This window comes from Anomaloglossus baeobatrachus, chromosome 11 (assembly GCF_048569485.1).
Source record: "Anomaloglossus baeobatrachus isolate aAnoBae1 chromosome 11, aAnoBae1.hap1, whole genome shotgun sequence".
NCBI lineage: Eukaryota > Metazoa > Chordata > Amphibia > Anura > Aromobatidae > Anomaloglossus > Anomaloglossus baeobatrachus.
The window spans coordinates 60,384,592-60,401,051 of record NC_134363.1 but is presented as its reverse complement, the minus strand read 5'-3'; the positions used below and the strand labels follow the sequence as shown (position 1 = coordinate 60,401,051).

At 40.3% G+C, this 16,460-nt stretch overlaps 1 protein-coding gene across 1 annotated transcript in view; it reads left to right on the top strand.

Annotated features, from left to right (window-relative positions):
• The window catches only part of PTPRH (protein tyrosine phosphatase receptor type H), a 199,538-nt gene extending 193,017 nt beyond the window's left edge, over positions 1-6,521 (top strand). Inside the window, exons 21-23 of the mRNA XM_075327496.1 lie at positions 1,241-1,401; positions 1,719-1,854; positions 5,302-6,521. Of these exons, the coding sequence (XP_075183611.1) occupies positions 1,241-1,401; positions 1,719-1,854; positions 5,302-5,445 (441 nt within the window). The 3' untranslated portion in view covers positions 5,446-6,521. The remainder of the gene's footprint in view (positions 1-1,240; positions 1,402-1,718; positions 1,855-5,301) is intronic.
• The last annotated feature ends 9,939 nt before the right edge of the window (positions 6,522-16,460 follow it).

Below are 16,460 nucleotides of genomic sequence, written 5' to 3'. Positions count from 1 at the left end.
GGCATGCATCACATAAAAGTGCAAATTAACAGATTTATTCCAACTATACTATAATTACAAAATGAGATTTTTAGCAAATAACTTATCAATTCTTTGAGCCAGCCCTGCCACTTTACGGCAAATCTCAATAGGGGGGTCCTACTCTATATTATGTATTTCAAGTGCCATGTGGCCTCCTAGATAAAAAAAATTAAAAGCAGAACCATATTGAAGCACACATACATGTAACCTATATATAACCGCTTCAATGTCGCCAAAAGAGGCAACTGCGGATAAAAGGCAGCCCAGGTCCCAGCGTGTGCAGCAGATGCCATACACATCAGGAGAGTGTCAGAACTGGCCCTCACAGTGCCAGACTAGCAACCATAAAGGTGGACCAGACCCAAAAATCTCATTTTGTATTATAGTACAGTTGGAATAAATATGATGCATGCCACTCTCAGATCGTGCTGGCTCCCCTTTCTGTTTACTGTAAAAGTGTCACTGCTCTTACAGTAAAGAATCCCTTTTGCTTAATACCCTACCAATCCTAATTTAAATAAAATAGGAGATAACTGGGAATTGATTCACTCAAACAAACTGCAAAAAATGTCTCAGTAAGAAAACTTTAACCGAGGAGCTGGACTTCAAGACAACCATCCATTGAGAAATATAGCCAGGATTGAGGCATGAGTGTAATGAGTATAAATAGCCCCTCCCAAAATGTGATTGGGCAAACCAAACGAGAAAGTGCACACACCTGAATAGAAGTGAGTCAGGAAGGCAGAGAATAAAAAAGGAAGACGAGATCCTTCAGCAGTTGGACCAACACAAAACAGACTGTGGTCCAACCAAGAGGGAAACCGACCAACAACAAGAGATCATTGGTTTAAACCCCGAAGTGGAGCTATGGCAGCATGCAAGCAGGTCAGGCAAATATGTGTAACTCCACCCACACCACTGATTGACAACTTGCCAGGGTTATACACAGCTCAGCATTCCGACCGCTGCTACATCTATAGCAGAAAAAACGAGGATTTTATCAAAACAACCAAGCAGTCCAGTAAGTGACACATCATTAGAATCAGGTTCTCTGCACTTACATCATGCTGCTCTCAAATTACATAGAATTTTTTTATGTCCGCTCATACACATTGTTAAAATAACCAAAATAAATGTAACCTCCAGGATGCCTGTTTTTGGGTTCATGGCTATTCTTGTGAGTAATAATCTCATAGATATATATATTTTTTTTTTTAAGGATAATCAACCGAGCATAAAATACGTGCGCCATTTTCACTTTACTGCGTGGCCTGACCATGGGGTGCCAGAGTCCACCTCATCCATCATCCAGTTCCGTAATCTTGTACGGGAGCACATGGACCAGCAAAGGAGCAATGGGCCAACAATTGTACATTGCAGGTAAGTCAGAAGTATATTGCAAGTTGTATGATGTAGGTTTGGGGTTTTTTTTTGTAAATTACTTGGCATAACTTTCAAACATTCTTTCAAGTATATTCCAAGCTTAAAGAATACGTTTTAGATAACGGTTTTTGCTTTTCCAAAAATGACTTCTTTTTTGTCAATGGGATGTATTTGATATTTCAGTTCACCCCTATCAAATCGATTGGGGCTGAATTTTTTGTAAGAATTCTCTGATGTATATTAATTGTTTTTCCTTTGCACGACATACAGTTTTATTTTACTGTTGTCTGAACCTTTTTGCATGTCTTCTACAGCGCTGGAGTGGGTCGAACTGGAACTCTTATTGCTATAGATTACTTAATCCAGCAGATTGAGAAGGAACAACGCATAGGAGTATATGGTTTTGTAGAAAAGATGCGACTGAGTCGTAACTTAATGGTACAGACAGAGGTGAGTGCATCCGTTATGTTGTAAGTGGTATGTTTCTTGCTATAAAGCCGGGGCGGACACTAACAACTTGGGGACCCTGTGCAAGAAATGTGCTTGGACACTTCTCTTTTAATAATGACCAAGCTACAGATTATATATGCTGTGTGTGTATACTATAGTGTCCAATCATTACGATGTATATTACCGTCCTTTATTACATAGTGTCCACTCTTTTTATGCACAACCCAGTACTTTACATGTTGGAGTCTCTTGGTAATTATACCGCCCTGTTTTTCATGACGCCCTCTCTTGTCAGATACAAAATAAATTTGTCTAATGAATAGGACTGTAAAAGTCTGGATCCGCATGGTTTCAAAAGTATCTGGGTATCGGACCCGAGCCTGGAGTTCTCAGGGAACTCCAGCTAATGATCTGGATCTGACAACTCTGGAAATAAAAAACAAAAATAAAGGAAAAATATAAGTAAAGCAAGCGCGCTACACTTACCGAGCCTCTGGCGAGGCTGTAACTGCTTTCGGGCTGGTCACTCTTCTTTCCCGGGGCCGCTCATTTACCTTCATGCATATTCACTGCTTTCCCCTCACACCGGCATTCCCCACGTGTGTGATTGGCTGCAGTCAGATGCGCCTCCAGGCTGTGTGACAGTGTGTCTGACTGCTTGCAATCACAGACCCTGCCTGTGGGTCACTGTAGATTGGAGTAAAAATAAATAAGTAAATTGTCATAGGTTCCCTCCATATTGTAATAACTGGCACAATTAAAGCATATGTCTACAGGCTGCAGCCCCAGCCCCACGCTTATCTTGACTGCGTGTCAAAATAAGAGGAATTGTACATGGCTTTTTTTTTAAAAAAAGAAAAAAATATAATTAAATAGTTTTTAAAACCGGTGTGCGGTCCCCCAATTTGATACCCATCTATAGTAAAGAGAAACCAAGGAAAAAATTGTGAAACAATACCCTGCTGTAACTAAATAAAAGCATAGTGCATATAAACATAGGGTACTTAGTAAACACTGTTTTTGATCAAAAAAAGCATAAAGCTATCCCACCAACGCCAAGGTGTACCCAGTTGGGATAGTACCTACACTCTCTAATATTAAAACCTTACCATGGGTCTAAAATAGGCCTCAATGTGGCTAAGGGCTGAGAGCGACCGGGTCCCAACAGGACACACACAGTCAGGGGGATTCACAGAATGAAATGTCCAGCTCGCTGAGAAGGGGGCCACTCCCTGTTTGTACTGAATACAAAAAAACTACATAAAAACAAAAAAGTGAGCCGGAGTATGAGATGGTATACATAGTACTTGTGAGACCATGTTCACACTGGCCATGAGACAAAGAGAAACCAAGGAAAAAATTGTGAAACAATACCCTGCTGTAACTAAATAAAAGCATAGTGCATATAAACATAGGGTACTTAGTAAACACTGTTTTTGATCAAAAAAAGCATAAAGCTATCCCACCAACGCCAAGGTGTACCCAGTTGGGATAGTACCTACACTCTCTAATAGTAAAGCCTGACATCTGGGAGCTGGTATTCTCCGGCTGGGGAGACTCTCATGCTTATTGGGCCTCCCTAGCCTAAAAAAAGAGCAGCCTGCAGCCACCCAAAATGATCACATCCATTATATGTGACAATCCCGAAACTTTACCCGTCTTTTCCTGATTGCCCTGGTGCAGTAGCAATTGGGGTAATAAAGGGTTAATAACAGCTTATATCTGTCACTAAGCCCTATAATTAGTAATAGGAGGTGTCTATGAAACCCTCCCATTACTAATCTGTAAGTGAAAAGAAACAAACACTGAAAAAATCCTTTATTTGAAATAAAATATAAAAACCCCACCCTTTTTCACCAGTTTATTAACCCCCAAAACACCCAGGTCTGATGTAATCCACACGAAGTCCCACAACGATTCCAGCTCTGCTATATTTGAAGTGACAGCGAGCGGCCATAGAACGTGACCACCCTTTGTGAGCTTTAGGCAGAGAATGAGCCACAGAGATGAGTGGTGACGTGACTCTGGTTAATTCCCGGACGGAATCTATTTTATTTTATTTGTTGTGAAAAATAGTTTTACAGTACAAGCAAAGTGAATGAGATTCCTGAAATCTCATGGACACAATACTTATATTTGTGGGGAAAAATACATAAACATGTGTATTTTATGCAGCTTTTTTTTGCCAACACATAAGGATTTGCAGCAGAATTTTCTGTTGCAAATCCTGAACATATGAACACAGCCTTAGTCTCTGTCATCTGTCCCCCTAAACACCCATTCATTAGAAGTCCCTGATGGCGGCATTATGAATTAGGAAGTTGGGGAAGACATTAATACGGTTTTATAATGAATTTGGAGGTGGGAGAGGATGCTATCAGGTATAGAGAGGAGGAGAAAACAAGCACTACCATGTGGTAAAATATAAAAAAGTCTTATTTTTATTAAAATTCCATTAAAGGAATAAAAGGATCTAAAATTACATTACTGACGCGTTTCTGGCTGTGCACTCTTAGTCATAGAATGCTAAGGCTAAATGCGCACCATTAGAAATGAGTCAGCTTGTCATGTAATTTTGGATAAGTCAGTGTAGTTAAGGACTAAGCTGACTTCAATGAGAAGTCTATATTTATATAAAGGGAAGGGGAGGCAAAATCTGAGGAACCAAGGCGCAGGTACTAAAGAGAAATGACGCCGGATTTAGGAGAACCGCGGCATTTACATCAAATAACAAAAGTGCATATTTATGGCAAGTGATGGGTCCTATTTAATATGTTCCCAGTAGTCCATTTGAGTGACTACTACTATTGAGTTTTCATTTCCTTATGACTTTTATGGAGAATAATCCAACATTTCTATTGTTCTCTTGAGAAATAATATCTTGTGTGCCCAAGTATTCTTACCAATGTTTTCAAATGTAGCTTCAATTATAAAACCACTTTCAAAAATGCTCCTTTCTCCATGACTAGTCTACGTCTTCTCCTTTCTTCTTTATACATCTCTATGGACAATTGCAAAACTTTTGGTGAAGCTGAAAAGCCATCTTCTTTCGGAAGACAGATATGACCTGTGAATGAAGTCTTGGAGGTTCCTCTGCCACCCTGACTCCGAGATTGTTCAACCATTCCAAATTCACAGGCCATATCTGTCTTCAGAAAAGAGATGGCTTTTCAGCTTCACCAAAAGTCTCCCAATTATCCTTAAAAGTGCATGAGGAGGAGCAGAAGACTAGCCTCTATGATGTCTCTCATGCAGACCACCAGAGGTAGGAGGACATCCTGCTTCCGGAACAGCAGCCTCTTCTAATCATCTGTCCACTGGCATACAAATGCTAAAAAGTTACAAAAATGTTATGTAAATGTGGAACTTTTGGCAAAAAATGGAATCCCAAAGCGTTAACTTAGTATTATTTCCCATATAGTCTTACTAATTTTATTTCATTTCTAGGCACAATATGTGTTCCTCAACAAATGTATTTTGGACTTGATTGATGAACCTGGGGATGAACCTATCTACGAAAACCAGACTGGAAAAGAACTTGTATATGAGAATTTCTCTGCCATTCGAAATCACCATCGAGAAAATGCTTAACCGAGGAAAGGCAACCACCAGAACGGGCAAACTCTCCAAGGACATTCACTTCTCGTCTGCCTTCCTCTGGACATTCCTTCTGCTCCATTTCCTTTTTTGTGTCCTTTGGGTATGAAGTCTATGCACTCGTTGTCAATAGTGAAACTTTGAGCATCCATATGTGCTCAGGTGATCTCATTATATGGCTGCCCTAATTCTATGGCTGGACTATGTTGACTCAACCATCGAAATGTGACTTTTACTATACACTGACAATGTTATCTGAGATTCCGGAATCAGTGCCTGGGTCCGGCACTCGGGTACGTATGAAACCGAGCGGATCTGGACTTTTATAGTCCATGTCCGCCCATCATCATGACGACTGATCTTTCCTAGTACTGGAAAATGTGTCATATGGAATGACAAGTTCCCCCAAAACTCCTTGAACAAGGTAAAGGAGGAGTCTATGAAGTATATGGCACAATCTTTTATTGATTTTTATCATATTAATCAAAAAGTCTGGTGGGGGGGGGGGGATCACTTTTCTTTTTTTCCTTTTTTTTAAAGTTTCCATTTCACAAAGTATGAACTCCACAATCTTTTTTGCTAATCGTTCTGAGCATCCAATTTGAAGGACCAAGTTGCTGTAACATTGGCTATTATTATTGTTATTATGTATATAGTTAGCTTTGAACCGTTTTATTTAAGATCAAACTGTAAAAGATCAAAATGTATTGTTGTAATTCCCGAGAGGCCACGAATCCGTAAAGCAGTTCCGTAATTTTTGCACTTTTATAGATCTTGTCTTAATGACTTTTTGTTCTTGATTCAATGATATTAAAGCTCATTTTTGGAGAGCTGATTTTAAGAAATGCTGTAAATTAATATATAATAAATATGCAGAATGTATTTTTGTATAATGCACTGAAGAAATAATAAGTCTACAATATCCCTAGTGCCTAGTGCAGCTTTATCTGTTTTTTATGTATTTTATTCTCCCCTTTATACTGCATCCTATGTCTATTTTATATATATATATACATATATATATATATATATATATATATATATATATATATATATATATATATATATATATATATATATATATATATATATATATATATATATATATATATATATATATATTTATATATATATCATAATGTATATGTAGCTCAGCATGATTTTATATATGCAAGTAGCGGTGTGGCTGCATAGGCGTGTGTCTCCTGGTAGAAAGTTTAGAAAATGAAGGTCAGTCATGAGAAATCTAGCATTCAAGACATATGGAAATCAGGCTGTAAGTGCAGCGGGGAAGACGCAGTCCAAGTGCATTTACCCCTCCCCCAGTGCACTTACAGCCTGATTTGCATGTGGCATCTACACCTGATTTCTTGTGACTAACCCATTAGAAAAAGGTGGCATTTTTAATTTGGGACAAACACCTATACAGCCATGCCACCACTTCTGTATGTAAAAATGCGCTGGTGGGTTCCCTTTAAGGTGAACGTGACAGCTGGTACATGCTGCCCAGTCCATAATGATATCAGCTAGGTATGTTTGACTCTGAAACATGGCAAGGGACCAAGCTGCACGAGAGACTAGTCGAAAAGGCGATCACCGGTGTCTTCTCCCCTTGAGACTCTCCCTGTGTGCTTGCAATGCATAGGGACAGACCTATCAATCATTGCCAGTGGGTGGGGAGAAGGTATGTAATTCCCTGAAATGCGTTATTTCAGAGTCAAATAAACCTGGCTGAAATCAACAGCCAGTGTCGGGTACATGCTGCCCATGGATCGGGAATTATGTATCTACTATCAGGTTCACTTTAAAGGGGTCCAATCCTTTGATCTTGATGACATATCCGGAAGATGAACAATCAATATCCGATCAGTAAGGGTCTCACACTTTGACCTGCTGTTTTCAGCGTTGAAGTCGGCTGGATGTGAACGGACAGTTCCATTTATTGTGTAGTGTCTGTTGCTGAGAATTGCAACTCCGTTCCTATTGAATTGAATGGACTCCAATCTGCCATACCCAGCGGTGGCCACTATATATGGGGGCAGCACTGCTATTGCAGCTCCAATCACAGTTTACATCTAGCAGCTACCAGTCCTGAAAATAGCCAATCGGATGGGTGTCCCTCACAGATCGGATATTGATGACCTATTTCCTTTAAAAATTTAGACTGTAGTATGCAAAACTACAGCGCCTAATAGTATAACAAATTTAAGAAATCAATGACCTATATAAATTGTGAACAAATGGCTGTAAAAATAAAATGAAGAAAGTAAAGAAAAACGCATTGCAAAGATATTCTTTTTTTTCTGCTCTAAGGAGTATAGTTCAAAAATGTATACAAATACTCAACTTGTGTCATTGTGTGAATGGACTATTATAGTATTATTCTTCAAGAAGCAGTCGTCCACCTATTTGGAGGTGTCCACTTGTATCGAGGCGTCCACCTATATGGAGAATCTGTCTGTTTCTGTGGTGTCTGGGATCCACTCAGGCAGACTCAGACGACGACCTGCTGTGTGCTGATCAATAGGCAGGCTAGCAAGAGTTAATCTCTGCTGGTCTACTTGCTTACTTTGGTCACATTAGCACCATGTTGTGGGGAAGCCTATCACATCTCTCCCCTCCTGTTTATGCTAGATGAAACCTTCCACCCGTGCCAGCTATAGTTTATTTTATGTTGGCTTGTGAGGTGTGGCGTCCTAGACTTACTGGTGAAAGTTGTGCTTTTTAATTGGGGCAGTTGTGGCGTTTACCCCTGTTGTTTTGTAGCTTCCTTCCTGCTCGTTTTTCCTTCTGAATCTCTTTATTGTGTTAACCTTTGTGTGTGCGTACTGTGTGACAGAGTTTTGTTTTTCCCTTGTCTGTCTTTTTCTGTGGATTTCATCACACACCTGTCCTTTCCCTCCCTGGAAGGAATAGGAGGGGGAATCAGAGCTGGACTGGTCAGGAGCAGGGCCAGAAAGGAGACTCAGACCTCTCCACCATCAGGAGTATCCCTGAGGTTAAAGATAGCATAGAGCCCCTAGCTTGAGAGACAGCTTAGGAGCCACGGTTTCTCACTATTCCATCATTGTGATATCTTCACTATGTCCAGTATGTCTCTGTCCTATAAAAATCGATGATTTGCCAACATCCTTTTCTCTGTACATTAGGATGAAACTTTTTCAAAGTCTGAAAATTGGGAAAATTTTGATTCCACATGTACAGTCATGGCCAAAAGTTTTGAGAATGACACCAAAATGATATTTTCACATGATCTGTTGCCCTCTGGTTTTTAATTGTGTTTGTCTGATGTTTACATCACATACAGAAATATAATTGCAATCATATTATGAGTACCAAAAGGTTATATTGACAGTTAGAATGAGTTAATGCAGCAAGTCAATATTTGCAGTGTTGACCCTTCTTCTTCAGGACCTCTGCAATTCTCCCTGGCATGCTCTCAATCAACTTCTGGACCAAATCCTGACTGATAGCTGTCCATTCTTGCATAAGTAATGCTTGCATTTTGCCAGAATTTGTTGGTTTTTGTTTGTCACCCGTCTCTTGATGATTGCCCACAAGTTCTCAATGGGATTAAGATCTGGGGAGTTTCCAGGCCATGGACCCAAAATCTCTGTTTTGTTCCATGAGCCATTTAGTGATCACCTTTGCTTTATTGCAAGGTGCTCCATCATGCTGGAAAAGGCATTGTTGGGTGCCAAGCTGCTCTTGGACAGTTGGGAGAAGTTGCACTTGGAGGACATTCTGGTACCATTCTTTATCCATGGCTGTGTTTTTAGGCAAGACTGTGAGTGAGCCGATTCCCTTGGCTGAGAAGCAACCCCACACATGAATCGTTTCAGGATGCTTAACAGTTGTCATGAGACAAGACTGGTGGTAGCGCTCACCTCTTCTTCTCCTAATAAGCTGTTTTCCAGATGTCCCAAACAATCGAAAAGGGGATTCATCTGAGAAAATGACTTTACCCCAGTCCTCAGCAGTCCACTCCCTGTACCTTTTGCAGAATATCAGTCGGTCCCTGATGTTTTTTCTGGACAGAAGTGGCTTCTTTGCTGCCCTCCTTGAAACCAGGCCTTGTTCAAGCAGTCTCCGCCTCACAGTGCGTGCAGAAGCACTCACACCAGCCTGCTGCCATTGCTGAACTAGCTCGGCACTGCTGGTAGTCCGATCCCGCAGCTGAAACAGTTTTAAGATACAGTCCTGGCGTTTGCTGGTCCTTCTTGGGTGCCCTGGAGCCTTTTTGGCAACAATGGAAGCTCTCTCCTTGAAGTTCTTGATGATGCGATAGATTGTTGACTGAGGTGCAATCTTTGTAGCTGCGATACTCTTCCCTGTTAGGCCATTTTTGTGCAGAGCAATGATGGCTGCACGTGTTTCTTTAGAGATAACCATGGTTAACTGAAGAGAATCAATGATACCAAGCACCAGCCTCCTTTTAAAGTGTCCAGTGGTGTCATTCTTAATTATGACTGATTGCCAGCCCTGTCCTCATCAACACTCACACCTGTGTTAATGGAACAATCACTAAAACAATGTTAGCTGCTCCTTTTAAGGCAGGAATGCAATGATGTTGAAATGTGTTTTGGGGGTTGAAGTTCATTTTCTTAGCCAATATTGACTTTGCAAGTAATTGCTGTTAAGCTGATCACTCTTTATGACATTCTGGAGTATATGCAAATTGCCATTAGAAAAACTTAAGCAGTAGACTTTGTAAAAATTAATATTTGTAGCATTCTCAAAACTTTTGGCCATGACTGTACTATGACATATGAATGATTTGTTCAGAGAGACACCACCTTTTCTAAATTGAAGCCAACCCATTGATCTGCTCAGTATTCTGTAAAATAAAAAAAAAAAGTAAGCGTTAAATCCCCTTAGGAAACATAGCTATCAATATATGTGTATACTGAAGATGCTAATTATATGTATAAATGCTGGCCATGAGAACCATTCTTTTTGGATCACTTCTTTCTCTGCCTCATATAGGAGGATCTTGAGCAACAGGACCACCTCCATGATGTCTATATACTCCAAGAGAACATATGGCAAGGAGCTGTCTATTAAAGAAGTGTACAAATTATTTTACTATAATAAAATATGGATGAATCCAGAAGGGATGAGTGGATAAAATCCACCTCTATTTTGCTGAAACCTTAAGAAGCAATCAATCAGTAGATCTTCATGGATCCTTAAAGAACTACTATTTCATTCTTGGTCTAGAATAGCTTAATTTTTATTGAAAACTTATGGACCTGATTCATAAGAGTAAAGCCCTGGATATACTTAGCAAGTACTTCTGGTTATGTATAAGTGGAAAGACAGGAGCTAAAGTTCATACTGATGAGTCGGGTTCTTATTTTGTTCCACTGTTGGTGCCAGACTTAACATGTTTCCATGCACAACCGAGAAGAATGTATGCCTATCGGCATTTCTTCACATCAGAATTTTTTTTAGAAATGTTAACTGGAAAAAAAAGTCAATCTGGTCCAAGCTTTCATAGACCTAACTGTATTATCTAAGGGAAAACATAACCCAATGGATGTCTGTAGACCATTTTCTCTTTTGGGGGACAAAGGGTCCTTATTCGTTCTTGCAGTTAAACATTTAAAATTTATAAAAAAAAAGTGTAAAAAGAAAGTTTAGAGTAGTTGGTGGTATTGTAGGAGTGGATGGGGAGGCTAAAAAAAAAAAAGACTGGTTTGGATAAATGATTGCTTCTCATAGGTATGACACGTGAACCAGAAAGAAGGACATCTAGACGGGCTCTAAACTGTCCCTTATTCCAGAGGTAGGCTTGATGGTAGCCAGGTCTGGACCACCAGCGTGACCCTAATTCCTGAACAGCCCTAGTCTAACACCCCACACTCCTTGGATAGGAGTAATACCGACAGACAGTGGGAAACTAATGCTCATACTCACAGCAAGCACACACAGGGGAAAAGACAATACACAGGAAGAAATAAAGTACAGGGAGGAAATAAAACAACAAGGATATTCCACTGCACACCAAGTAGCATACAACAGTTCACCTACAACTGGATCACCACGCAAAAAGACCGGTATTGCTGGAGCAAAGCTAGAGCTATCTTTGGAGTATGAGACTAGGTTCTACTATTTTTTTTTATATGGTGCAGGCAGCTGTGATAGGACATCAGCCACCTGTGTCCCCAGCGGCAGTTCATCAGCCAGCAGGAATTAACTCCTGCTAAACCGAAGACCAGAGAGCACTAAACAGTCGATGCCCGAATCTGGCACCTGCCAAACTCTGCAATGTGAACAGAGTCTGGAATCACCATGACATTGCTAATCTTGAATAGATGAATACTGGTTGTTTCAGTGGAGGTGAGCCTCGTCGAGAATATAGGAGACACTTGATGGCATAAGATTCATATTTACGACTGGTGGAAGGAATGCAGATATACAGTACATCGGAGATACAACTGCTTGGTGGTTACAGTCTTACAAGAGGCAATAAGCTTGATGGTTCCAATAATCTCAGCAAGTCAACGGCTTTATACAAACAGTTGTTTTTTTCCAACAAAGGTGGAAAGTCACCGGTGATACATTACATGGCCTACTGGCAATCTCTTCAGCAGCTCCTTTACTCCGGCACTGCATCTCAACTAAGCACAGTGCTCTCTGTGATCATCCCCTCATTCTCTCACCTATCGTCATGACAATACCCTGATCTAGCATTTTTGTCAAACTTTGGCCCACTTGCACCCCGTTCTTCACTGTTTTGTTCCATTCGTGCAGCATTGCTATGTGTTATTGCACATCTGTCACAGCTCGGTCACAATATCCGTGATGGGCATCAAATACACGTTACAGTGCATAGATAACTAGAATGGTTACATATTGCTGGCTAGTCACAGCAGGTATATCCTAAAATAACACATGATGGGATTTAAAGACTAATTTTTTATTATTTAATTATTGATCAGTCTTTGCAAAATAATGAATCTTTCTAATGTACTCCATTACATGATTTTGCTTTCCTTTCTCCCAATTTGTATGCTGAAAGTGCTGTTTCTGCTGCCAAGTGTGAGACATATAGATTAGGAAAGCAAACTGTCAGTTATTACATGTCTCACAATGCTAACAAACTCATTTACAATAAGCTATGGAAGCAGATTTTCCGGGAGATCTATGTCTAGCCCATAGATCTTAACAGCTCATCTACATATTAAGAAAAACATGGATTTTGGGGGATACAGATATCAGATCGCAGATATCAATGTGTCCTTTTATTCAACTTTCTATGACCTACGTGTCCATATAGACTGCTTTGGACAGTTGATCCTACTGACATTGCCTTTAAGACTCACACTGAGAATGATTTTCTCATGTCAGAGAATCAGACAGTTTCTACTAATGACACTTGGCTCAGATTCTACTCAGTGTGAGCCGAGTGTCATTCACTGTGCTCCAATTCACTCAAATGCAAGAATAGAATCACAGGTGGCTTCGATGGAGAACTCCATTTCTCCATATTCTCCACTGCAGTTGGATGTCATCCAAGTGCAGTCCAATTTTTATGCACGCACCCATTGACTTAAATGGGTGTTCGCTGCTATATTTGATCTGCAGATGCTGTGATATTTTTCTTAAAAAAAAAAAAAAGCTGGTTGGCACTGCCCCATAGTATAACATTGGAGTAAGTGCTATCCACTAAAACATGAGCAAACGAGTGAGCACTAAATGTTATATTTTAGCAAGTCCTTGTAGCTTCAGTGAATTCTTCTTGAGTGATTTTAGGCTGCAGAACAGGCTCCAATTGAGAAAACCTTGTTAGCATAGGAGATTTTCCTTCCCTCGGGTGCTCTCCTGCTTATGCCTCAAACACATTGACAACAATGGTAATAGATAGTGATAAAGTGGTGTGAATTTTTTTTGTCATTTTCTTTGGTGCCCTTCCCTACCTTCTTGCTGCAATATGTCTCAAGATCAATGTAAGATGGCCATCTTTTGAGAAAATCATGATACTCTGTCACAAGATGTCACAGTTATCATCCCTATTTTGGCTACTTGATGATTGTGATGTGAATTGCAGCCTTCAATAGCACTGCTGGCAAGTAGTGATGGGTGAATACTAAAATATTCGGGTTCAGATTATTTATCTCATATTTTGTATTTGTGTATTCATCACAAACAATGAATCTAATACAAGCCAATGGGAAACTCAAGTGATTTTCCAGCGGACCCTCCCAGGATGTCTGGTGGGGCTGTAAAAATGCTGAAATGGATGGAAAAGTGCTGAACCTGAATGGGATTAGTATGGGGAAGATGCCTGAATGTATCTCTGAAACACAGGTCAGTTCTGGGAACAATGTTGTCAGAATATTATCCCACTTTGACTTACAGTCCCCAGCCTATTTGTGATAACTAGCTCAGGTAAAGTAGACAGCTGGGGTGTGCAGTCGCCAGCTGTGTGGTTTATCTTGGCTGGTTATCAAAAATAATGGTTCCCCATAACATTTTTTTTTTAATTACTTAAATAATAAAGTAAAAACAGTGTGGCTCCTGCTTATTTTAGATACCCAGTGCAAATAAAGCAGACAGCTGGAGGCTGGTATTCTCAGGCTGGGAAGGTCCATGGATATTGGGCCCTTCCCAGCCTAAAACAGCAGCCCGCAGCCGCCCCACAATTGGTGCATGCTTTTGAAATAATCGCTTATCAGTACCCTCCAGCGTTTGTTGTTTGTTTTTTTTTGTGAGAATAGTGTCCTTAACCCAATTCAAGAAATCTATACATCTATATTATTGATTTACATTTAGGGATCTTATTAGGATTGTAATTTTTCAGAACTAGTTGCAGGAATGTTGAGGAGTTACCCTTTTAAAGCTTCTAATGTAATTTCCAGAGCTGCAATGTACTTTTGCTTCTGAAATGAGGACACCGGTTTGAGTTTATTTTCATGTGTCTTGATGGGCTGGAGTAAACACATCTACTGAGCAGTGCGGAAGTGTCAGAGCTGTCATTGTGTCATCTCGCTATCACTTTCCCGACCATCACTCGCCTATCATTCCGGAATTTGCATTTGAATTGAGCTTATTTCATAAACCCCATTCTATCCCTCACTTGCGTTTACTGAGGCGTCCAACAGTATATTAGATTAAGTCATAAAACCATGGTGGTGGAAAGAAATCACGTCCCTCTCCCGCACTGTGACATTACTTAATTGACAGCTCCTTAGAAGCTGAGTCGGTGCCATTTGAATCTTAGCTTTGCCATTTATTAATCGAACAGAATATTTGAAATTTTTATCTACAGGCTCATTAAACTAATTTAGGGATACCCACTATAATAGGACAATAGAGCTGAACGGCAGTAGTAATTGGCCGCATATGAAAACAATATCACTTGCCTTACACACGCGATATAAATTCTACTGGATAGCATGTTTGTCAGATTATGAACCGGCAAATTCCATGTGTACAGTACAAAAATTTATAGCAAGTGTGAACAGGTGCATATTGAATACGAAGCATACTCTAACAAATAGCTGCATTCTGAAACAGTAAGGCCTTCAAACATTGAATATAGTAATTTGGACATACTGCTAAGGAAATAAATGTTAACATTGATACTTAGTGCAGAAAAAAGGCCAATTTTATGTGAGCCCAGTAGCCAGTGTCAAGGCGTATCTCCTTTTTTCTGGATCCCTACCAGCAAAAAGGAGATATGTCTTGACGTTGGCTACTGGGCTCACAGAAAACTGGCCTTTTTGTGCACTGTCTCCATTATTAAATTTATTTCCTTAGCAGTAATGTATGTCCAAATTACTATATTCAATGGTTGCATACCTTTATCATTTCAGAGTGCAGTTGTTTCTTTGTTACAATAAAGGTGTTGTCTAGCCCAATATTGTATCCCAGGTAATGCTGCAGGAGCTGTGTTTTTATAGTTCTGGCATATAAATTACAGTAACTGGCAAAAAAGGTCTTACAATAGTGGATAAGGATGCAGTGCACCACAGACTAGGCTTACCTTGGAGGGGCGAGACTGAGTGTCTACCAGGATTTCACCAGAGCCTCTGATGGTGAGGATGGACTGAGCTCCAGATAGACACTAGATAACACTACAATTAAGTCCATGGTACTGCAGCAGCTGACCAACTGTTACGTGAGGGCAGTCAGAACAGAGCGGGTACAGGATCCAGGCAGGATGGAGTCAATACAAAAACTGGTAGGAGGGAGTCACCACTTGAAACTGGCAAGATGGGATCAGATATACAGACTACACTGTGTGCAGAATTATTAGGCAAATGAGTATTTTGCTCACATGATACTTTTTATATATGTTGTCCTACTCCAAGCTGTATAGGCTGAGAGCCAACTACCAATTAAGTAAATCAGGTGATGTGCATCTCTGTAATGAGGAGGGGTGCGGTGTAATGACATCAACACCCTATATAAGGTGTGCTTAATTATTAGGCAACTTGCTTTCCTTTGGCAAAATGGGTCAGAAGAGAGATTTGATGGACTCTAAAAAGTCTAAAATTGTGAGATGTCTTGCAAAGGGATGCCGCAGTCTTGAAATTGCCAAACTTTTGAAGTGTGATCACTGAACAATCAAGCGTTTCATGGCAAATGGCCAACAGGGTCGCAAGAAGCGTTTTGGGCAAAAAAGGCGCAAAATAACTGCCCATGAATTGAAGAAAATCAAGCGTGAAGCTGCCAAGATGCCATTTGCCACCAGTTTGGCCATATTTCAGAGCTGCAACGTTACTGGAGTATCAAAATGCACAAGGTGTGCCATGCTCAGGGACATGGCCAAGGTAAGGAAGGCTGAAAATATGCCACCTTTGAACAAGAAACTAAGATTAAACGTCAAGACTGGGCCAAAAAATATCTTAAGAATGATTTTTCAAAGTTTTTATGGACTGATGAAATGAGAGTGACTCTTGATGGGCCAGATGGATGGGCCAGAGGCTGGATCAGTAAAGGGCAGAGAGCTCCACTCCGACTCAGACGCCAGCAAGGTGGAGGAGGGGACTGGTATGGGC